Here is a 24,233-nt window from a genome sequence, read left to right as displayed (position 1 = left end):
TTTTTCCCATTGAGCTGTTTCGGAGATATGGAGGTGTACCGTTTTTCCCAAGATGGCGTCCGTATCACGTGACCTATGACGTCATAATTATGAATAAAATTTTTTATACAGGCGGAGCCATTCCTGTGGTGAAATTTCATGTCAATCGGACCAACGGTTGTCGACCAAATGAATTTTAAAAATGCAGACACGCACCCGAATGCCTAACCTTACTTTCGCTTTGCTTCGCGGTAATTTTCCCGGATTAAGAATCTCTCACGTCCATCATCAGTACACATGCCCTGAAAACCAGTACTGTAACCTTACAGTTCCTGAATCTGCCCTGGAGGCTTCACATGAATTAAAAACTCAGCGTGCTGATTCCTCACAGACGACTTGCAACGATCCCAATCTGTGTATCCCTCCGCCTCATCTCCTGAGTTTTCGAAATTCATAACGACGCCATCGCTGTCCGCGTAAGAAAAGACGTACACCTCGGCGATATATCGCGTGTTACACAAACGAAAAATGTTTTCCTAATCCCAGAGTCTCGAGAACCCGTGAAAGTGCGCGCACTATTTAATGTTCCGTTTGAAACGGTTTTAGCGGGAAAGCGATAGCGCCGCCATCTTAGTTTGGCCTGCGTGGCGCGGCGTTTGTTTACCACGTCCTCGCCGCGCTCGGATTCCCCGCCAGTCTCTTTGGACGGCGGGGAGGAAAGGCTGGCGATAATTGGGGCCTCCTTACGGACCCTCAGGCTGTGCGGCCTTGTGCGAGTCCCAGGTACGTGTAGCTTTATGTAGGCCTCAGTTCGATATCCGCTGCCTATCTGTGGTTGCAGTGGGAGGTCTTAGCACCGCGGCGTTTATCCGGTGCAGCTCCCAATGCAAACATCAAGCGTTGTCGCCATTTTATTCGTATCAAAACATGTACTGTACTTGAGAGTGTTCTCTTTATTTGGGAATTCAATGGGATCATTCTCAGCTTGATCTCGAGGATCTTCTTCTCCTCTAAGGGCCACGATTATTCCGACTTGTGAGGTTGGTCAGGGGGGGAATGTTGGCGCAAGTCTTTCACGAACCAGCTTGCCAGGCCTGGTGTTCGACTAAAGTTATGGCAGGAATACCAACGAATGCCGGCACAGGGGACAGCCGGCTTAACGTCCATCGGAGGGACGGCGCGCACAGACATTGATGAATCGCCGGGATGAGAGTTTATAGCTGGGGCGGGATTCGAACCGAGGCGAGTGTGGGCCTAGGCCACCCTGCCAGCCCTAGCTGGATGCTTCATATAAAATATAATCAAGTTATTTCTGTATCATTTTAAGTTTGGCAGAGGAAGAGGGGTTAGTTGTGTGCTGATGTTGGGCAATGGGCCTATACAAAAAGCGGAAGAATCTTGGACACCCATCCCCCCCCCCCCTGTCCCCTCTCGCTCATTCCCCCAATATACCACAATCTCCCCCTCTCTCCCCATGTACCACAATCTCCCCCTCTCTCCCCATGTACCACAATCTCCCCCTCTCTCCCCATGTACCACAATCTCCCCTCTCTCCCCATGTACCACAATCTCCCCCTCTCTCCCCATGTATCACAATCTCCCCCTCTCTCCCCATGTACCACAAGCTCCCCCTCTCTCCCCATGTACCACAAGCTCCCCCTCTCTCCCCATGTACCACAATCTCCCCCTCTCTCCCCATGTACCACAATCTCCCCTCTCTCCCCATGTACCACAATCTCCCCCTCTCTCCCCATGTACCACAATCTCCCCCTCTCTCCCCATGTACCACAATCTCCCCCTCTCTCCCCATGTACCACAATCTCCCCCTCTCTCCCCATGTACCACAATCTCCCCCTCTCTCCCCATGTACCACAATCTCCCCTCTCTCCCTATGTACCACAATCTCCCCCTCTCTCCCCATGTACCACAATCTCCCCCTCTCTCCCTATGTACCACAATATCCCCCTCTCTCCCCATGTACCACAATCTCCCCCTCTCTCCCCATGTACCACAATCTCCCCTTCTCTCCCCATGTACCACAATCTCCCCCTCTCTCCCCATGTACCACAATCTCCCCCTCTCTCCCCATGTACCACAATCTCCCCCTCTCTCCCCATGTACCACAATCTCCCCCTCTCTCCCCATGTACCACAATCTCCCCTCTCTCCCCATGTACCACAATCTCCCCCTCTCTCCCCATGTACCACAATCTCCCCCTCTCTCCCCATGTACCACAATCTCCCCCTCTCTCCCTATGTACCACAATATCCCCCTCTCTCCCCATGTACCACAATCTCCCCCTCTCTCCCCATGTACCACAATCTCCCCCTCTCTCCTCATGTACCACAATCTCCCCCTCTCTCCCCATGTACCACAATCTCCCCCTCTCTCCCCATGTACCACAATCTCCCCCTCTCTCCCCATGTACCACAATCTCCCCCTCTCTCCCCATGTACCACAATCTCCCCCTCTCTCCCCATGTACCACAATCTCCCCCTCTTTCCCCATGTACCACAATCTCCCCCTCTCTCCCCATGTACCACAACCCACCCCCCCTCTCTCCCCCTACCCCATCCATTTCTGCTACCTCTTTCCATCCTCCTTTTCCTAACACTCCATCCCCCTACCTTCTCTTCTTCTCTACCTTTCCTCAATTCACTTGCACAGTTATTGTTTTAAGCTCTCAGGACATGACCAATGAAGGCTGTGTATATGTATACAGGCAGACGATATGTGTATATGTATGTGTGTATGTGTATATGTATGTGTATATGTATAGAGGCACACGATATGTGTATGGGTATATGTATACAGGCACACGATATGTTTATGTATATGTGCATATGTGTATGGGTATATGTATACAGGCACACCATATGTTTATGTATATGTGCATATGCATGCAGGCACATGATATATGTATATATATATATATTTATTTATTGATGCTTTTGCCATGTTTGCACTTTTTCAGTACTGACCAGTCCATTGGTATATGGGGGAGCTCCCTCCACTCCCCCCCATGCCTCCTCCCTCCCTCCTCCCCCATGCTCCCTCCACTCCCCCCCATGCCTCCTCCCCCCCATGCTCCCTCCCTCCTCCCCCATGCTCCCTCCCCCTCCTCCTCCCCATGCAACATATATGACGTATACCTTGGGGACAAGATTTTGTTGTGCTTGTACCTTATTCAAAAGCTCCTCTCTAATGACACACGTTGACAGGCTTGAGCGTGTGAGGCACGATGTTTTACGCGCACTTTGTGCTGAGCAAGCGTGGACCTCTAGCCAAAATATGGCTTGCTGCCCACTGGGACAAGAAGCTGACCAAGGCCCACGTGTTCGAGTGCAACTTGGAGAGCAGTGTTGAGAGCATCATCTCGCCCAAGGTGAGTTCGGGTGAGAAAAGGGAAGAGTTATTCTGGTTCTCCGCGAACATCGGAATTGGACCGATGCCTCGGGAAAGAGGGAAACGAAGAGTCTCCAGCATCGGTCGTCCTGGGCCCTGTGGTGTTCACACAGCTCTTATTAAAAAGTGATCGTTGCCTTTACCGATTGGACGATGGTTCACCTGTTCGACACGTTATTTTGGATGTCGGTGGTACGGCACGCTTTGCTATAAGCACGCGATACTTTTGTCCTGATGCAGGTGAAAATGGCTCTGCGTACTTCCGGTCACCTCCTGCTCGGAGTCGTACGCATTTACAGCCGGAAGGCCAAATACCTTCTGGCTGACTGCAATGAAGCCTTCGTCAAGATCAAGATGGCCTTCCGGCCAGGTAAGGCCACACTCCGCCGCTGCTCGAGCATTCCATGGCGACGAAACAAATGTCGGCTTTTACCGTCCTGCACCGGCATAAAGAAAGGTGAAATGCGCTTTCTTGTACAGGTGTGGTGGACTTGCCCGAGGAGAATCGTGAGGCGGCATACAACGCCATCACGCTACCTGAGGAGTTCCATGACTTTGACCAGCCCCTTCCTGACCTCGGGTATGAACCGGATCATGTAATGGAGGGTGGGCGGCGCAACGTGAACACGAGCATTGGCGAGATTAGTCGTGGAGGGTGGGACACACTGTGGGGAATTTAGCTGGGTGAATTGGGCCTTGGAGAGCAGGCCGCTGTGGTGAAGTAAGATGACGCAGATGTGCTGTACCCGTGAAGTAAACGAGCGTCTGTTGGCCACGTCTGCAGGGAAATCGACGTCGCGCAGCAGTTCACCTTGAACCAGAGCCGTGCCGAGGAGATAACCATGAGAGAGGACGTGGGGAATCTTCCGCTCATACAGGATGAGGGATTTGGTCTGTATCCTCACTCCTCAGCTTCACTTTTTCTGCACAGCATTTGATATTGTTCAGCTGCACCCCCCCCCCCCCTCCCCCCTCCCCCAACTCTTGGATCCTCACTACCGCTCGTTTCACCTCTTTGCTGCAGCGGGATTTGGCGGTGATGAGCGAGAGGAGGTACGTGAGGGAAGCACTTTTGACATATTAGTTGGAGCCGGAACCTCAGCCTTATTGCTGGACGCCGAGCAGAGCATCGATGCCCCTGCTCCAGACCCCCTCCAATACAATGAGCCTGCCAAGGATGATGACTTTGGTGGAGATGGAGGCATTCTACGTACGTGCACTGCGATTTGCTTTCCCATGAGCGTTTTGTACATTCTATTCGGTGTATCATGTCTATCTTGAATTACAGGGTGACCACACAGTCGCACATCATGGGAAATTATTTAATTGATTATTTATCAGAGGAAATTAAATTATTTAATTCAACAATTAGCCCGGATATGTTGAAGAACATTCAGAGAAACCTGCTTTTCCGTTTGCAGACATGTTTTGAGATTGGTCGGACACATTTCGAACAACTGATGTCGCAAACCTTACAAATAGATGTTTTGCCTATGATGCGCGACTTTGTGGATGCCCTGTATTTTATATTCGAGAGAAGCTGCACTTTCACAAACAACTTTAGTTTTGGCAAATGCAATAAGATGAACGCAGTTTTTTATTTATTTGAAGCTATTTTTGAGGCTCATTGTGGAGCCTCTCCCCTGCCCCTCCCCCACTCGCGTCCCAGCTACCCCTCCCCTCGCGTCCCAGCTACCCCTCCCCTCGCGTCTCAGCTACCTCCTCCCCCTCGTGTCCCAGCTACCTCCTCCCCCATGTGTCCCAGCTACCCCCTCCCCCTCGTGTCCCAGCTACCCCCTCTGCCTCGCGTCCCAGCTACCTCCCCCTCCTCGTGTCCCAGCTACCCCCTCCCCTCACGTCCCAGCTACCTCCTCCCCCTCGTGTCCCAGCTACCTCCTCCCCCTCGTGTCCCAGCTACCCCCTCCCCTCACGTCCCAGCTACCTCCTCCCCCTCGTGTCCCAGCTACCACCTCCCCCTCACGTCCCAGTTACCTCCCCCTCCTCGCGTCCCAGCTACCTCCTCCCCCTCGTGTCCCAGCTACCCCCTCCCCTCACGTCCCAGCTACCCCCTCCCCTCACGTCCCAGCTACCTCCTCCCCCTCGTGTCCCAGCTACCACCTCCCCCTCACGTCCCAGCTACCCCCTCCTCCTCGCGTCCCAGCTACCTCCTCCCCCTCGTGTCGCAGCTACCACCTCCCCCTCACGTCCCAGTTACCTCCCCCTCCTCGCGTCCCAGCTACCCCCTCCCCCTCCTCGCGTCCCAGCTACCCCCTCCCCCTCCTCGCGTCCCAGCTACTCCTCCCCCTCGTGTCGCAGCTAGCTCCTCCCCCTCACGTCCCAGTTACCTCCCCCTCTCACGCCACCACCACACCCTATACCGTCCCACCTCCCAGCCACACATGCCACACCAAACTTGCAAGCACATGCTATAGCCATTTGTATTTGACTTATTTGCAGTCATGTATTTCGTACGAACTGCTTGAGGTAATATAATATCCTTTGGGATACCTTGATTTTTAGTCATTTGTCCTTTTCTGTCACCGCCGGCAGGAGATAACCTCCTTCAGACAAAAGGGGGAGGCATTTTTGACGACCCCCCTGCCACGACGGAAGGAGATGTTGGTATGCCTGCTGAGCCAGGGGATGAGGTGGAGGACGATTTCTCAGGTTTGAGTCTTGTATATGGTTTTACATCTCGATGTGTTCAAAGCATTTTTATCTTTGGCTAAGATTCCAGTTTATTTGTCCTTGTCCAGCACAGCTTGTTCCTTGTACAGTACAGAATAACCAATTTGAATGTTGATTTGTTGTTTTGTCTATATGTTGACATGCTTTTTGTTTAGGTCGACTTTAGAATGGTTTGTGGCTTACCCAAATGTATTTGTGGTTGTTGTGTAGACGCTGGACCACCGAGCCCACATTCGGACAATGCTGGGGAACCCCTTCCAGCTGTTGCTGTTGCCGACCAGACCACGCTGGTTCCGAACGAGAAAGAGGCGTTTGCGTTGGAACCCATTGATGTTACTGGTCAGTGGCACCTGTGATCGGAACCCATCGACGTAAATGGCGTCCGTGACGGGGCAACATGTTTGTACGTAAAGATATCTTTCTGCTTTGACGCTCACTATTCTGCCCGGCCAAGCAGTGAAGGAGACGAAGGCGAAGAGGAAGAGGAAGCTGATTGTTGACAGCCTGAAGGAGTTGGACAGCAAGACTATCCGTGCACAGCTGAGTGACTATTCGGACATAATCACCACTTTGGACCTCGCGCCCCCCACTAAAAAGTTGATGATGTGGAAGGAGAGCGGAGGTGTCGAGAAGCTGTTCTCGCTTCCTGCACAGCCCCTCTGGAACATGAAGCTCCTCAAGGTGAAATTCTTTATCGACAAAACATTGCCGCTCGCCCGTGCGCTGTCAGTCGCATCGTCATTAAACGAGGCGTTCCGTCTCCGAGCATTAGTCGGGGGACGTTAAAGATCCCGGGGTGTCTCTCGTGAAGAGTGGGCGAGCGATAACGCTGCGCAAATTCCAAATCCCTGTCCCGAACTTTAAGGAACGCCTCACTTTAACGCCTCACTGAGGGACCGCACGACCGGTAATGTGGCGCACAATCGGGTGGAGGGCGGGCGGGCCTAAGCTTTTGAGAATCTAGCATCGCTGTTTATAATCGGTTGTGTTTCATAGTTTTAATGAAACGCTTGGATTGTTTGCTGTGAATCAGCTCTTCTCTCGCTGCCTGACGCCCATCATGCCGGAAGAGCTGCGAAGGCGGCGTCAAGGCGGAGAAGCGGACAAAATGGACGAGCTCATGAAGGAGTTTGAGAACCCGGAGGTGCCCCGTGAGGAAAAGATAATCGGTGTGTCCTTCGTCCCCTCCTTTCACGCGGTGTCCGGTCAAATTGCCCTTTGACCTTTTGCTCACCTTCCTGGTGTTGCGCACCCCCCACACGTTCCTCCATCCCTAAACAGAGGAGCCAATCATGGAGGAGCCAAGTCGGCTGCAGGAATCTGCGGTGGCCGAAGCGTCGAGGTTAAACCTCACCGAGTCCCCCGAGACCCTCAAACAGAGAGCGCTCGAGCCCCAACCCGAGGTGCAGCCCATTGTCGCGGTGAGGCGAGGAGCCGTGCATTTTGATTCGTTGGGCGGCTTTGTTGGAATGCATTGTTTAAGTTATCGTTGTATCAAGTGTGATGTTTTTTTCCCCCATTTTCACATCCTTAACAGCAATCGTCTTTGCACGTCTTCTCTTTGTCATGAATCATACGAAGCGCTTTCAGGGATTAGAAAATTTTCTCCTCTTTACATGTTGTGGCCGAATAAATATTCTCCCCGCAGGTCTTGCCCCCTGGCACGGAAGCCCCCGGTGTGGTCGAACAGCCCGACCTACCTCCTCCTATCGAGATGCCACCAGAAGAGGTTCCTCTGACGATCCCCGAAATTGTGCAGAAGGAGGAGGAGAAGGAGAAGGAGAAGGAGAAGAACAAAGCAGCAGACGAGGAGGAGGTGAAAAAAGCCGGGGTTTTGAGGAGGAGATTTGATTGGTGTTATGTTTGAGCGAAGGTTTTCAACTTGGATTTGCAGAAGCACATCATTGTTTTTATTAATTAATTATATACATACGTACGCACCTCCACACGCTGCTTGAGCTCATTTCCGAAGCAATGGGCGTGCCTTTCCTAGGAAGAAGAACAGGTAGCAGATGGGCAAGATCCTGAAGAAAAACGATGGAACAAGCGTACTCAGCAGATGCTCTCCTTGCTGCAGGTACATTCATCATCCACTCGGTCACATGATCACATTGCCAATAAACCGCTTGCAGGTACCGCACCTATTCATCGCACCCAATGCTCTGATTATTCCATTTCTGACAAGACATCTCATCATGGTTTACAGCTTTGGACAAGCATCCCTTTTGGTCGCCATAGTATCATTTTGCCAGCATCAGCAATTCTTCTTCTTCTTCGTATTTTGGTGGTTAGAGCAGATTGTGTATCCGTGCGTACCAGTGGCTTTGTTTCAATCCCCAGTCCAGTGGCTTCAATGGTTGTTGAATGCTCGTGGCAGAGTTCTCCCTCTAAACTTCTTCTTCTTCTTCAACGGACACACTTATTCACACATTCTTGTGGAATTGGTCGGGGGAGCTTCACCCAGGCCTGACGTTTTATTAAGGTTAGGGGGATGATTTTGCTGGGCATGGTGCTGGCGATAGCTCGCCTTCTCTTTGTGAAGGACACCTTTAACGTCCAGCCACACACGTCGATGAATCTCCCTGCCTGTGAGACACTGGGATGACAGTTTACAGGTGGTTTGGGATTTAGGCCCAGGTTCGACGGCTTGGATGCGAGTGTGCGTGTACCGCTCGTCCATCCTGCCAGCATGCGCTATGGCCAGTGCGTTGAAGTAAACACAGGTCAGAACTAGAATGCCACTCAGTAGAGTGCATACTCCCGCCGTGGGTCAAGTTGGAATAATACGTTTTGTTTAACATCCCCTCTCCCCAAAACAATCAATGAAAAAGAAACGAGGCCCTGTCAGAATTTATTTTGATATATCTCGGAATTGGAGGAGAAAAACATCATTTAAGAATAAGAATAAAAGCTTTAATGCAGTAAAACAGAAAAAAAAACTAGAACGGCACTCAGTAGAGCGCATACTCCCGCTGTGGGTCAAGTTGGAATAGTACGGTTTCACAAAAGTTTGAGGGAGTAGTTCAGTGACAAGACAACACAAGACAGACATTGCACAGATATGTATATAGAATATATAGAAGATAATGATAAAAAAAAACAAGGCAATTTCACTTACATTTTCGGATTCAGCGTTCAATTCCATATAGGTGAGTGTATTTTGAGACATTTGTGACTTCAAATAAAATTGTAAGCCAGGAAAAACGTTCGTTTCATTCCTTAGGGATACAACATGTAAAACTGGCCCAAACGTGAAACACAAAACTCGCTCATTTTAAGTCGTACAAGCTCATGCGACCACTCATTCTTCTGGGAAGAATCCCGTGCACATGCTTGTCACACTTATAAGTCGCCTCAGTCTTTATAAGTTCATCAAATACTGACACCGCGATTGACATTCGCTGAGGTAAATGTTGATGTCTCTTCTGAGGTAAAACAAAGGTAAAAACAAAACAAAACAAAAAAACAGTTTTAAAGCATTATACGTATCAAACGATACGTTTACATTTTATGAAACAGGGAAACCTAATACACACTTTGGTGGTTTTAAAATGACAGAATATGTCTTTATTCGAAGAAAAAAAATGAACATTGAAGACGACGCTGCTAAAAAAAATACACCGCTCTAACGCATAACCACGAGTTTAAACTACATTTACAACAAATATGAAAACTATTTTCATATCACAATGTTAATTAAAAACACCGCAGAGCCACGTGATTTAAAAACACCTCACGACCACATAATTCAAAATACCTCACCACCACGTGATTCAAAACCACCACCACGTTATTAAAAACACTTCACAACCACGGAAACAAAAGTTTCAGGGAGTAGTTCAGTGGCAACAGACACTGCCCAGATATGTAGATATATAGATAAATAAACCTGAAAATCGCAGACCCAGAATTATTTATTTGGTCTGGGAAGCCCATGCGAGGTTTCTTCTTCTTCAGCCTCTCACAACCCTGGGTGAATTTGCGATCTTTTTTTAAAAAGTTCAAATTTTGCCAAATCTGTTTTATTCGTTTGTTAATATACCTCAGCCATTGATAAATCTGGAATTATAATTTTATTTGAGGTTCAAATTAACCCAGGACATTGTGTCAAATGATGCCTGCAAGTCTGTACATGTGATAAATAATTAATCTTCCACAGTCGAAGACTCTTCTTCTTCACACAATAACAACTTCCAGCTTCCGGACCGTACATCCAATCATCTTCAAATTTTGCACACTTGTTACTCTTCATGACTTCTACTACAGTATGAAGTTTCACGTCGATCAATGAAGTGGTTCAAGAGATATAAATGTTTTTATTATTTGCGTTTAATTAACGATATCTGCCAAACCGCGTGACCTATCGCAAATTCCAAAAGGGCATTTTAGTAGACTGATATGCTGAACAGATTTGTCAAGTTTCCCCTCGATTGGATCACAAATGAGGGAGGAGCTAGGTTTTAAATGTTTGTGCTTAAAAACGTCAACTCTGAAACCGTGATGCATGACGTCATGCTCGCTGACTTTTTTGTTTGTCATGGGTATGCGATTCTGCCTGCAAAGTTTGGCCTCAATCTGTTCAGGCGTTTTGGAGAAAATTGGATTTTAGTGTTTTTCACTCAAAACAATATGGCGGCCGAACCACGTGACCTGTGACGTCATAATTACCATTAAAATATTCTGCAGACCGAGTCCCTCCTATGGTAAAAATTTGCTCTCAATCGGTCCAATTATTGCAGAGAAAATTTTTTTAAAGGAAAACAGAAAAAGAAATTCCCCAAAAAAACTTCCTGGATCCAGAATAATTTCCTGAGCTTCACCAAAAACGAATCAATTCTTCCTTATCCCAAGTGCAATCATTCCAGCAACTTTCATCCAAATCCGTTCAGAACTTTTCCAGATATCTTGTTCACGAACACACACAAACACACAGACACGATCGAATGCATTACTCCCTGGCGGGAGTAACTATGACATCCTGCAAAGTTTTACGATCAATACCACCATGGCAAACGAAGGCCTGGAACTATCGAAGGGACAACCTGGACAACACCATTTGAAGACGCGGTACCTGCAATAAATATTGGGAGCTGAAAATTGGAAATGATAATTAGCACTTCCTTTTGCAATGCTGTCCTCTTATTACTTGCAAAATCTAAGATTTTTCAGTATATTGGTCGGCAGCGTTTGTGGTTCTGTCTGTCTGTCACCAGCCTACAGGTCACAATTCTAAACCGATCGTCACGAAACTTCACCAAGTTGTATGTTGTCCCAATTGAGAAGCCTATTGATTTTGAGGTCAAAGGTCATTTGGAGGTCAAATTTCTAAAATCGCCATTTGAAATCCGATTGACTTGAAAATTGAACAGCATTTGTATATGGTCATTAAATTGGGAAATTAACTATTTTTGAGGTCAAAAGGTCAAATTTTAAAAATCATCAATTTTCATCGAAGAAGCCGTCAATTCTCAACCGATTGACTTGAAAATTGAACAGCATTTGCATACCGAGTCACTAAATTGGGAAACGTACTATTTGAGGTCAAAGGTCAACTCAAGGTCAAATTTTTAAAAATCATCAATTTTCATCGAAAAAGCCACCAATTCTCAACCGGTTGACTTGAAAATTGAACAGCATTTGCATATTGTCACGAAATTGGGAAACATACTAGTTGAGGTCAAAAGGTCAAAGGTCAACTCAAGGTCAACCTTCCAAAATCATCATTTTTCATCTGAAAGTCACTTTTCTTCTTATTGACCCGAGCTTTGATCAAGATTGTCAATTTTAATCTTGATGAAATGGACAATTTGCTGTATCAGTGGAATTTGTTTTTCTTGGGGAGGGTGGAGGGGGTGGATTTTGCAAGTATCATGCTTCGCATGACGTCTTCTTCTTTTATTTTTCCTCTTCCATTCCCTCCCGCTCAGCGTGTGCTGGCCAAGACTGGAGCAGATTCCGTCAGCCTGTTGGACCTCTGCAGACATCACAATCGCAAGAAGGCCACGGCAAACTTTTACAGCTACCTCGTGCTGAAAAAGCAGCAGGCCATTGAGCTGCAACAGCTCGAGCCATACGGAGACATTGTCGCCACACCGGGGCCACGTTTTCATGGATTATAATGCACTCGATCACAGCCCAATACTTTTGGTTGTTATTGGCTCGTCTTGCTTCCACTTCCTGAAGCTCAATTTGTTTTACCTTGCCGTTCCACACCGTCTGGAGGCCGAGCCCGTCTTGCCGTGCCTCCCCGTTTTGTGGTGTTTCGGTTCGTCTTGCCACGCTTCCTCCCTCACTGGTGGCCTGGCTCGTATTGCCACGCGTCCATCTTCGTGGCGGCCTGGCTCGTCTTGTTGCGCTTCCTCGTCCGTGGTGGTCCGGCAGGTCTCGCTGTGCCTCCCCGTTTGTGGCTGCCCGGCTTGTCTTGCCGATCCTCCCCGTCCATGGCGGCCCGCCTGGTCTTGCCATGCCCGCCCATTCACGGCGACCTGGCTGGTCTCGCCGTGACGACTTGGCTCGTCTCGCCACGCCGCGCTCTTCATGGAGGTTCGGCTCCTCTTGTCGTTCCGGCTCGGCTCGTCTTGCCTCGTCCGACAAATTATATAGCCTGGTTTCACCATCGGCCCCCTGCTTTCCGATGTTTATTTTACCCACTTCCACTGGAACACCATTGCCCAGGTGGGATAGGTAATTACACCTGGTTGGGTGGGTGGGGAGGCTAAAAGAAACCAGAATTTAATGTACATGTTAATTTTATTGGGAAAAAAGTTTGCATTTCGTTTGCTGAGGCTTTGGATTTTTCTTTCCTTAAAGGAAAAGAAGATGTTGTTAAGGGGTTTCCTTTTATGTTTAAACTCTACTTTTGTTTCTGACTTAATTTTGCACTTCTCCACTTGTGCTTTTGAGCTTCTTTCCCACACACCATTATTATTCCACCTGATTCTGAGCTGTATGTTTTGCTGTGTAGATGGTTATCCTTAAGCGTGCAGTATTTACAAAAAGACCACGAGATAAACATGTCTGGCTTGGTTACGATTGCTTTTTTTCTAAGAATAAAGTATTCTTTACAGTTTCTCTCGGTTCGCTTGAGCACGATGGATTTAAAATGGAATCGCAACAACCCTGAGGGTGCGTCTCCTCCAGGGCTCTATACAGGTGTAGACAGAGTTGGAATATTCACAAAGGCTGGTCCTTTCCCATGTGACCTTTTTACCTCTGCCACCAAAGGTGGATGGAGGTTATGTTTTCACCCCTGTTTGTCTGTCTTTCCGTTTGTGAACAAAATATCTCAAAAGGTTGTGGACGGATTTGGATGAAATTTGGCAGAGATGTCACAAGGACGAAATGATTCGATGTTGGTGAAGATCCGGATCCGGATACTCGAAGTTTTTAAGTGATTCTTCACCAATGGGAGATCGGGCCAAAAATGATACATAGCAGGATATCTCAAAAAGTTATGGATGGATTTGGCCGAAACTTGGGCAGGTTGTGTGTGAGACAAGGAAGAATCGATTCAATTTTGGTGAAGATCCAGATCCAACTAGTGGTATTTTTAAAAGTTATTCTTCACCATTGAGTGATATGGCCATGCTCTCTACACTGGGTGCCGTTCTGGTTTGTTTTTAAAATCTTGCAACATCGAGATTCGGTGTCATTTTCTTGGTTGCCCCTCCAAGACAAACGGGTGTACAACTAATCCTGAGATTTTTTTTGTTGTGTGTACAAAGCTTCTTGGTATGCAATGATGGCCCCTGGAGCTTTGGCCATGGTGAGAACGGCCTTCATATAAATTAATTACCTCCACGACCGAAGGTGCATGGAGGTGATGTTTTCACCTGTCTGTTACTTGCCAAATCGAGCATTTTTCAAATACATTGGATGGTCTTGTGCGTTAGTCTGTTAATCGCTTGCAGGTCACAACTTTAAACCGATCTTCACGAAACTTCACCAAATGGTGCACGTGGTCATGAAGAAGAAGCCTATCGATTTTTGAGGTCAAATTTCTAAAATTGCCATTTTTCATCCGATTGACTTGGATTGAACAGCATTTGCATATTGAATCAGCAAATTGAGAAACCAAATTTTTGAGTTTAAAGGTCCACAAGGTCAACTTGATTGGAGGTCTCTTCAAAGCTGTCCATGCAGCACGCTTTCGAAGTTAAGTAACTTTTCACAATTGTGTTTTTGTCGAAACTATCTTTCTCTCGGTGTATGTTCCTATTAGGGTGTCTTTAATAGTATTCTTTGTGTTGGTTTTTCATACCTGTGTACAGAATCGTCGGTCTTTCATATCGCGTATTCTGAGGCCTCGTGTAGTAGGCTACCGTGTCCGACCTTGGCTTGAGGCTTTGTTCTTGTCTCAGCGGTTCTTCGATCGCGCTGCAATTACTTTCTGGTCTCTGGCTTTCTCGGTCTTTTCACCCCATACTTCCTTGTTTTAAAATCTCCTAAAAAAAAAAACCAAAAAAATATTTCCTTCTCTGTTCTTATTCGTTGTTCTTATTTGTTCGTTAGTTCTTCGACCACATTGTTTGTGATCATGTGCTCACGTTGTTAAAAAATGTCTAATCTGTCCCCTGAAGAACTGTATTCTGTCATCTATATATATATATATAAAACACAGTTTGTGTGTGTGTGTGTGTGTGTGAGTGTGTGTGTGTGTGTGTGTGTGTGTGTGTGAGTGTGTGTGTGTGTGTGTGTGTGTGTGTGTGTGTGTGTGTGTGTGTGATACCGATAGACTCCTAAACGGAGAGGCTTACGTGCTTGATATTTGACATAGACATGGCCATTGAGCCTGGGACGAACATGGCCGAACTCAAAATATTTGACGATCCATATTTTTTATTCATATTTACCTCAGCGCATTTCAGCGCACGGAATCAACGGAATCAGAGCAAGTGGGCGCTGATTCGCTCAGAGCGATCACGTGATGAAGCTATGAACGATATGACGCTATGAAAAAAAAAATCGCTATGACGCTATGACGATATTACGCTATGAACGATATGACGCTATGAAAAAAAAAAAATCGCTATGAAATGCTTTTAACGCGATGACGCTATGAAACGCTATGAACGATATGAAAAAAAAAATCGCTATGAACGATATGAACGCTATGACACTATGAAAAAAAAAAATCGCGATGACGCCATGAACGCTATGAAAAAAAAAATCGCTATGACGCTATGAACGCTATGAAAAAAAAAATCGCTATGACGCTATGAACAAAAAAATCGCTCGCTTTACCAAGGGGCTCGCTCTCCCCCCCGTTCCCCTCCCCTCCCCTCCCCCGCCCGGCAATGCCGGGTACTTCTGCTAGTATTCTATAACACCTTCTTCTTCTTCTATAAAAGGATGCTTTCGACTTGCTCACCAAATCTATTCATTCCAAAAAAAAATTCCGTCTCTTATAGTGCATCTTTCATTCATTCCCTAAACTCTCCAGAACTCCACCCATCCTTCAGCGTCCTCAAAGGTATTTTTGACTCGAATGTCAAGAAACTCATTTTGCAATAAATGTTCGTTTCCCATTAATCGTACACTTTTCAAAATCCAATCTCACCCCTCCCCTCCAAATCTTCCCCATCACCCCTTCCCTCCAAATCTTCCCCATCACCCCTCCCCTTAAAAACTTCCCCATCACCCCTCCCCTCCAAATCGACCCCTTTGCCCCTCCCCTCCAAATCTTCCCCATCACCCATCCCTTTCAAATCTTCCCCCTTGCCCCTCCCCTCCAAATATTCCCCATCACCCCTTCCCTCCAAAACTTCCCCATCACCCCTCCCCTCCAAAACTTCCCCATCACCCCTCCCCTCCAAAACTTCCCCATCACCCCTCCCCTCTAAATCATCCCCATCACCCATCTCTTTCAGATCTTCCCCCTTCCCCTCCCCTCCAAATCTTCCCAATCACCCATTCCATTCAAATCTCCCCCCACACCCCTCCCCTCCAAGACTCTCCCTCGCTCCTCCCCTCCTAGACTCCCCTCTCACCCCTTCTCCTCAAAGCGTCCTCCCCGCTTCTTCCCCCTTCCAACTTTCACCTTCATCTCCCTCAACCTTCTGCCTCACTCTTCCCCCTCGTCAAATAACACCTCACTGCGCCTCACCCAATCACCTTCAAACCTTTTGTTCGCCCCATTCTTCCCTTTCTCCAAGCTATTCTGTAATCTCTGACACACCTTCAACAGCTCTCCCTACCTCTTCCTCCTCTTCCACATCTTACCCTACCGCTCCCTCCCACACCCCTGTTCTGAATCCTCTTCCTTAACAGTATGGACCTCAAACATCCAGCCGGGGCCTTCGCTCGAACTTGTCTGATCTCTCCATACAGGTTGCTTCTGACAACCAGACGTGATCTGCTTAACAGAAACTTTCCTCCTTCATGATGTCTCTGATTCCTTGGTATCTCTCCCAGGTTACTCCCTCCTCCGGTATGATAGACCTGAGCCTCGTCCTGGAGGTGGGGTTGCTATCTTTATAAAAAAACTCTTCCTCACTCGCCCTGCACTGCCCTCTCTCCACCTCACCCCCAGGAATACCTTTGGCTATGGCTTCCCCTTCGCTCCCACCTTTTGTTCATATGTGTGTTGTACCGTCCACCAAACAGTGATGACTCCATCTACATCTCGCTGTCTGAGAATATGGATCAACTTCTATCTACCCATCCCAACTCTCTCTTCCTCATATGTGATGATTTCAACTGTCACCATGCCAGTTGGCTGGGTGTGGGTACCTCTCTCACCAGCCATGGCTCTTCAGCAAAGGACTTCTGTGACTCACTGGGACTGACACAATCTGTCAATTTGCCGACCCGGATTTCAGTCAACGGAGCATCTTCTCTTCTGGACTTGGTTATGACTAACTTCCCTGAAAATGTCTGCTGCTCTTCTTCTGCTCCAACCGGCTCTTCTGATCATGTGCTTGTTAAAGTGGACATCTCTCTGACCATTCTCAGAGAGCCTCCTCAGCGGCGACGAGTCTGGCATTTCACTCAGGCCAACTGGCACGGTCTTCAAGCAGCCATCAATCATCTGCACTGGTCTCCCATCTCTACCGCCTCTGACATCAACTCATCCTGGGAATTCTTCCAAAGTGAATTGCTCTCTCTCATGCACAGATTTATCCCATCTCGTCTTCAGTTGTCATACCCTTCCTCCCGTCCATGGTACACGGAATCTTGTGGTGAGGCTATTGCCCAGAAACAACTCGCCTGGAAAGCAAATCTCATTTCCTTTCACAAAACCCGAAACAAGTGTGTCCACCCTCAGGAGAGCCAGGAAACAATATCTCTCCGTTCTCAGGACCGAACTCTCTTATCTGTCTCCCTCTTCCAAATCCTGGTGGCATCTGGTCAAATCTGTTTCTGGTGTTTGTTCCCCCTCCATCCCCTCCCTCACCTCAAAAGGCCACACGGCTGACTCCGCACGTGAAAAAGCTGAATGCCTCAACTCTGTGTTTGCCTCTAAATCTTGTGTCCCAAACCCATCCCTCTCTGTACCCACCGTACCCAGTCGTACCCAGCTGCTCCTGGACTCTGTGTCCTTTCCTCCTGACAAGGTGGAAAAGTTTCTGTCAACCCTCGACTCGGATTCTGCAACTGGACCTGACGGCATCAGCCCACGGGTCCTAAAATCCTGTTCTTCCGCTCTTTCACTCCCTCTCTCTGTTCTCAAGGTCATCTTCCATCTGCTTGGAAATCTGCCAACATCACCGCTATGCACAAAAAAGGTGCAAAAACAGATCCTAGCAACTACAGACCAATCAGCCTTCTCCCAATTATCAGCAAAGTCATGGAATCCATCATTGCTTCAGATATGAAATCTTTTCTCTTCTCCAATGGCTTGATCTCTGATCATCAATTTGGTTTCAGACCTGGACACTCTACTCTGGACATGCTGCTTCTGCTTTCACAACAATGGATGGAGATCTTCAATGCCAAACAGGAAATTAGAGCAGTCTCCCTTGACATATCACGTGCCTTCGATACGGTCTGGCACCCCGCTCTGCTCACCAAACTCTCCTCTTTTGGTATCCATGGAAATCTCCACGCATGGCTGGCGGACTTCCTCTCTAGTCGTGAATATCGTGCTCTGCATGACATCTTTGTCTGAACAGGCCATATCAAAAAGTTGTGGACGGATTCGGACGAAATTTGGCAGAGAGACAAGGTAGTGTATGTGACGACGACGAAATGATGAGATTTTGTTGAAGATTCGGGTCCGGCTGTAGGAATTTTTTCAGCGATTCTTCACCATTGGGTGATCGGGCCAAAAATGATACATAGCAGGATATCTCAAAAAGTTATGAACGGATTCGGATGAAAGTTGGTGGACAGGTTGGGTATCTGACAAGGTCGATTTGATTTGATTTTGGTGAAGATCTAAATATTGAGTCTGATAGGAGAATTATTTAATTTTTAAGTGATTCTTCACCATTGAGAAATCATGCAAAAAGCGATATATAACATGATATTTAAAGAAATTATGGACGAGTTATTACTAAACTTGGTGGACGAGTTGGTCAGGTGACAAGAACAAGCCGATGAGATTTGGTTCAGGTCCAAATCCAGATCCGGCCCATTATTGGGATACAAAACAAACTGTTCAGCCAGGTGGAGGTATGCTCTCTTCCGAGTGCCGTTTAATGACCCTCGCCTGAGGACAGGGTATTGCATTCGAGTCCGTTTTTGTTTGTCCGCAAAGAATAAATACGATTTTCTCTGCAACCGTTGGTCCGATGCAGATTTTCACTGTAGGTGCAACTCCACCTGTAGAATTTTTTTTACAATTATGACGTCATTTGTCATGTGGTTCGGCCGCCATCTTGGAAAAAACGAAAAAAAAATTGCACCTCTATCTTAAAGCACTGCATAAAAAAATAATTGAGACGTGGCTCATTGTAATGAACTCTCAAATATGTTAGTCATAGGTGCCTCCATTATAACCACATTTAGAGGCCATTTTTCCCCGCAAAGCGGGGGTTGGCCTTTTTCGGGGACCGTGGTTGTTGTTGTTTTTTGGTCCCCTTTTTGAAGCAATGTTTTACGGCCGGATGCCCTTCCTGCCGCCAACCCTTTTTGTCGCCTTTTACGACAAGCAGGGAATTACCAGTGAACTGGTACTCAATTAGCCGACCTCGGAAGGATGACAGGCTGAGTCAACCCCCCTGGCGTTAATTCAGCGATCGCTGCGATCGCGATCGCTCAGCTGATCGCAGCGATCGATTCAGCGAGTCACCTCCATTATGATGTCATAATTCGACAAGTACAAAACTTCATCTGTTGAAGATAATTTATTGAGCACCCTCTATTAATTGGTGGAGGGGAAAAAAACATATGACGTCATCAGTAACGTGGTTCGGCCGCAATATTTGTTTTAACACAAAAGCCTTTAAACCACTGAATACACGTCCTGGCGAGGGTCTGCAATCTCTGATTGCTCTTTCTAGTTGTTTTTGCATTCGGTTTGACTTCCGTTTCGAGTTACCTCGGCGTGGTCACTTCTCGTGGTCATCCAAGTGATCTGCTTCCAAAAAAATAAGTAATGGGGGTTTTTTTTTATTTTTTATGTACAGAGTCGAGGCTCGTGAAAGAGCTAACATTTATCAAACAAACAAATCAAGCAAACAAAGTATATAAAAAGAGGAGCGGTCGACAAGATGGGGAGAGAAGGGGAGGAAGCACACAAACACAACATTTGAGAGCAGGGACATCGGGAGATGTTTTTGGAGGGAGAGGGCCTGGGGGGAGGCAGGATAGGTATAAAACGCAAGGACACCAAGGACTTCCAGGAAAGAAGTCAAAAGTCACCTCAAAAAAATGGATTTGGGGTGAAATTAGCGGGGGGTAGAAAAGATCAAGGTTTTGGATTGGGGAAGATAAGGGATGGTGGTGAACAGCTGTTTTAAAGACGTGGAGGGAGGAGTGGGATTGAAGAGAGTGAGGGAGTTTGTTCCAGAGGCGGGAGAAAAGAGGAATGAAGGAGTGAAGGTGAGCAGAGAGTCTTGATTTTGGCAGTTTAACCATAAGAGGGTTGTAGGCAGATCTTGTGCGACCTGCAGGAATATTTGGGGGACAGAGCCCAGAGAGAGCTGGGGGAGCAAGGCCGGAGAGGAGTCGGTAGAAGACGGAAAGACCACCAACCTGCCTGCGGTGATTAAGTGAAAGGCCCTCAGAGATAGCGTCATCGCGGGAGATTCCAATCATTCTGAACGCTTTGGTTTCAACAGCGTGAAGGCGAGCTAGGTGTGAGGCAGGAGCACCAGCCCAGAGGGGAGAGCAGTACTCCATTGAGCTGCGGATGAAAGCCTTGTATGTGGTGAGGAGCTCAGGTGTGCCAAGGAAGGACTTCGCACGACGGAGGATGCCCAGTCGGCGACTGGCTTTGGAGGCCAGCTTGGAAATGTGGTTTTCCCAGGAAACATCATGGCAGATAGTGAGACCCAAAAGCTTGAGTGACAGAACTTCTTGGAGAGGATTATTCAGAAAGTAGATGGGAGGGTTGTCCAGTCGGTCTTTTCGGAGAGACATCGTAAGATTGTGAGATTTGTCAGGATTGAAAGACTTGTTCCACTTGTTTGCCCAGTCTGTGATTTTGTCCAGGTCTGCAGAGAGTGAGAAGGCTGCAGACTGCCGATCTGAGGGATGGGGAATGGAGCGGCAGAGAGTGGAGTCATCAGCAAAGAGATAGAGAGGATTTTCAAGAGAGTCAGAGAGATCATTGATGAAGACCAGAAAAGCACAGGGCCCAGAATACTGCCTTGGGGAACTCCAGCCTGAACAGGAAGAGGAGATGAGAGAAACCCATTCAGGGCCACACGTTGACTACGACTAGAGAGGAAGTCCGCCAGCCATGCATGGAGATTTCCATGGATACCAAAGGAGGAGAGTTTGGTGAGCAGAGCGGGGTGCCAGACCGTATCGAAGGCACGTGACATGTCGAGGGAGACAGCTCTAATTTCCTGTTTGGCATTGAGGACCTCCATCCATTGTTGAGACAGCAGAAGCAGCATGCCCAGAGTAGAGTGACCTGGTCTGAAACCAAATTGATGATCAGAGATCAAGCCATTGGAGAAGAGGAAAGATTTCATATCCGAAGCAATGATGGATTCCATGACTTTGCTGATAATTGGGAGAAGGCTGATTGGTCTGTAGTTGCTAGGATCTGTTTTTGCACCTTTTTTGTGCAAAGCGGTGATGTTGGCTGATTTCCAAGCAGATGGCAGTTGACCTTGAGCAAAAGAGAGGGTGAAGAGAACAGAGAGAGGGAGTGAAAGAGCGGAAGAACAGGATTTTAGGACCCGTGGGCTGATGCCGTCAGGTCCAGTTGCAGAATCAGTCGAGGGTTGATATAAACTTTTCCACCTTGTCAGGAGGAAAGGACACGGAGTCCAGGAGCAGCTGGGTATGACTGGGTATGGTGGGTACAGAGAGGGATGGGTTTGGGACACAAGATTTAGAGGCAAACACAGAGTTGAGGCATTCAGCTTTTTCACGTGCGGAGTCAGGTGTGTAGCCGTTTGAGGTAAGGGAGGGGATGGAGGGGGAACAAACACCAGAAACAGATTTGACCAGACGCCACCAGGATTTGGAAGAGGGAGACAGATAAGAGAGTTCGGTCTTGAGAACGGAGAGATATTGTTTCCTGGCTCTCCTCAGGGTGGACACACACTTGTTTCGGGCTTTGTGAAAGGAAATGAGATTTCCTTCCATTGGATTTGCTTTCCAGGAGACGAAGGCAAGTTGTTTCTGGGCAACAGCCTCACCACAAGATTCCGTGTACCATGGATGGGAGGAAGGGTATGACAACTGAAGACGAGATGGGATAAATCTGTGCATGAGAGAGAGCAATTTACTTTGGAAGAATTCCCAGGATGAGTTGATGTCAGAGGTGGTAGAGATGGGAGACCAGTCCAGATGATTGATGGCTGCTTGAAGACCGTGCCAGTTGGCCTGAGTGAAATGTTAGACTCGCCGACGCTGAGCAGGCTCCCTGAGAATGGTCAGAGAGATGTCCACTTTAACAAGCACATGATCAGATGATCCGATTGGAGCAGAAGAAGAGCAGCAGACATTTTCAGGGAAGTTAGTCATAACCAAGTCCAGAAGAGAAGATGCTCGGTTGACTGAGATCCGGGTCGGGAAATTGACAGATTGTGTCAGTCCCAGTGAGTCGCAGAAGTCCTTTGCTGAGGAGTCATGGCTGGTGAGGGAGGTACCCACACCCAGCCAACTGGCATGGTGACAATTGAAATCACCACATATGAGGAAGAGAGAGTTGGGATGAGTAGATCGAAGTTGGTCCATATTATCAGACAGCGAGATGTAGGTGGAGTCATCAGTCATCACTGTTTGGTGGACGGTACAACACACATATGAACAAGAGGTGGGAGCGAAGGTGAAGCCGTAGCCAGAGGTATTCCTGGGGGTGAGGTGGAGAGTGCAGTGCAGGGCGAGTGAGGAAGATAGTTTTTGATAAAGATAGCAACCCCACCTCCAGGACGAGGCTCAGGTCTATCATGCCGGAGGAGGGAGTAACCCGGGAGAGATACTAAGGAATCAGAGACATCATGAAGGAGGAAAGTTTCTGTTAAGCAGATCACGTCTGGTTTGACAGAAGCAACCTGTATGGCGAGATCAGTTAAGTTTGAACGAAGGCCCCAGATGTTTGAGGTCCATACCGTTAATGAAGAGGAAGGGGGAGCATCGGATACAGAACAGGGGGGAGGAGGGGTAGGGTAAGATGTGGAAGAGGTGGAAGAGGTAGGGAGAGTTGTTGAAGGTGTGTCAGAGATTTCAGAATAGCTCGGAGAAAGGGAAGGATGGGGCGGACAAAAGGTTTGATGGTGATTGGGTGAGGCACAATGAGGTGTTATTTGAGGAGAGGGAAGAGTGAGGCAGAAGGTTGGGGGAGATGGAGGTGAGAGTTGGAAGGGGGAAGAAGCGGGAAGGACGCTTTGAGGAGGGGGAGTGAGAGGGGGGAAATTGAGAAGAAATGAGGGTGGGGAGATTTGAAGGGGAGGGGCGAGGGGGGAGTTTAGGAGGGAAGGGACAAGGGGAGGGATTTGAAAGGGATGGGATATGGGGGAGATTTGGAGGGGAGGGGTGAGGGAGGAGTCTAGGAGGGGAGGGGCGAGGGGGAGTCTTGGAGGGGAGGGGTGAGGGGTTAGTTTAGGAGGGAGTGGGCAAGGGGGGAGATTTGAAAGGGATAGGTGATGGGGAGGATTAGGAGGGGAGGGGAAAGGGGGAAGATTTGAAAGGGATGGGTGATGGGGAAGATTTGGAGGGGAGGGGTTATGGGGAAGATTTGAAAGGGATGGGTGATGGGGAAGATTTGGAGGGGAGGGGTTATGGGGAAGATTTGGAGGGGAGGGGTGAGATTGGATTTTAGAAAGTGTACGATTAATGGGAAACGAACATTTATTGCAAAATGAGTTTCTTGAGACCTTCGAGTCACAAATACGTTTAAGGATGCTGGATGGAGGATGGAGTGCAGGAGAGTTTAGGGAATGTAGAAAAGAGGCACTATAAGAGATGGAATTTTTTTGGGGGATGAATAGATTTGGTGAGCAAGTTGAAAGCAGTCTTTTAAAGAAGAAGAAGAAAAAGGTGTTATAATATACGACGGAATACAGAACTTGAGGGGAAAGTGCAAACATTGTAAGGTTAATAACTGTGAAAACTATCTGGGGAAATGGGGGAGAAACACGTGGTCGAAGAACGAACGAACGAATAAGAACGAATAAACGAATGAGAACAAAGAATAAGAACAGAGAAGGAAATGTTTTTTTTTTTTTTTTTTGAGTTGAGATTTACACAAGGAAGTAGGCTATGGGGTGAACAGACTGGGAAAACAGAGAACGAAAGTTATTGGAGCACAAACGACGGACCGCTGAGAGAAAAACAAAGCCTCAAGGTTGGACACTGTACAAGGCCTCAAGACACGACACGAATTAACACGATTTTCTATACAGGTTTGAAAGATTTGCACCGAAAATCTTCCTCGGGACACAATATACGTACACACACCATAAAATAAATACAGTTATAACGAAAATACAAATGGGAACAATTACTTAACTTCGATTTCGATGGAGAGCATGGACAGCTGCAAATAAACCAACGTTCGTCCATCGTTCCATCGAAACCATCATTCCATCGAAACC

At 47.7% G+C, this 24,233-nt stretch overlaps 1 protein-coding gene across 4 annotated transcripts; it reads left to right on the top strand.

The window, feature by feature from the left end:
* The first annotated feature begins 366 nt into the window (after nt 1–366).
* On the top strand, nt 367–13,141 carry RAD21 (RAD21 cohesin complex component). 4 transcript variants are annotated; one of them, XM_078777776.1, is made up of 14 exons: nt 367–762; nt 3,201–3,364; nt 3,625–3,754; nt 3,865–3,964; nt 4,169–4,275; nt 4,409–4,594; nt 5,935–6,051; nt 6,283–6,411; nt 6,530–6,753; nt 7,106–7,241; nt 7,354–7,493; nt 7,721–7,888; nt 8,066–8,149; nt 12,000–13,141. In XM_078777776.1, exons 2-14 carry the CDS (start codon nt 3,221–3,223, stop codon nt 12,189–12,191), a joined length of 1,857 nt encoding a protein of 618 aa, XP_078633902.1. In that variant the 5' UTR covers nt 367–762; nt 3,201–3,220; the 3' UTR covers nt 12,192–13,141. The 4 variants fall into 4 exon arrangements, with proteins under 4 accessions (XP_078633902.1, XP_078633904.1, XP_078633903.1 ...); XM_078777778.1 differs by having other exon boundaries at nt 573–762; nt 7,354–7,475; XM_078777777.1 differs by having other exon boundaries at nt 623–762; nt 6,527–6,753; nt 7,354–7,475.
* The last annotated feature ends 11,092 nt before the right edge of the window (nt 13,142–24,233 follow it).

Source organism: Myxine glutinosa, chromosome 5 (genome assembly GCF_964187855.1).
Source record: "Myxine glutinosa chromosome 5, kmMyxGlut1.1, whole genome shotgun sequence".
In the NCBI taxonomy this organism is placed as follows: Eukaryota; Metazoa; Chordata; class Myxini; order Myxiniformes; family Myxinidae; genus Myxine; species Myxine glutinosa.
The sequence above is the reverse complement of the archived record's forward strand: the minus strand, read 5'-3'. Positions and strand labels throughout refer to the sequence as shown.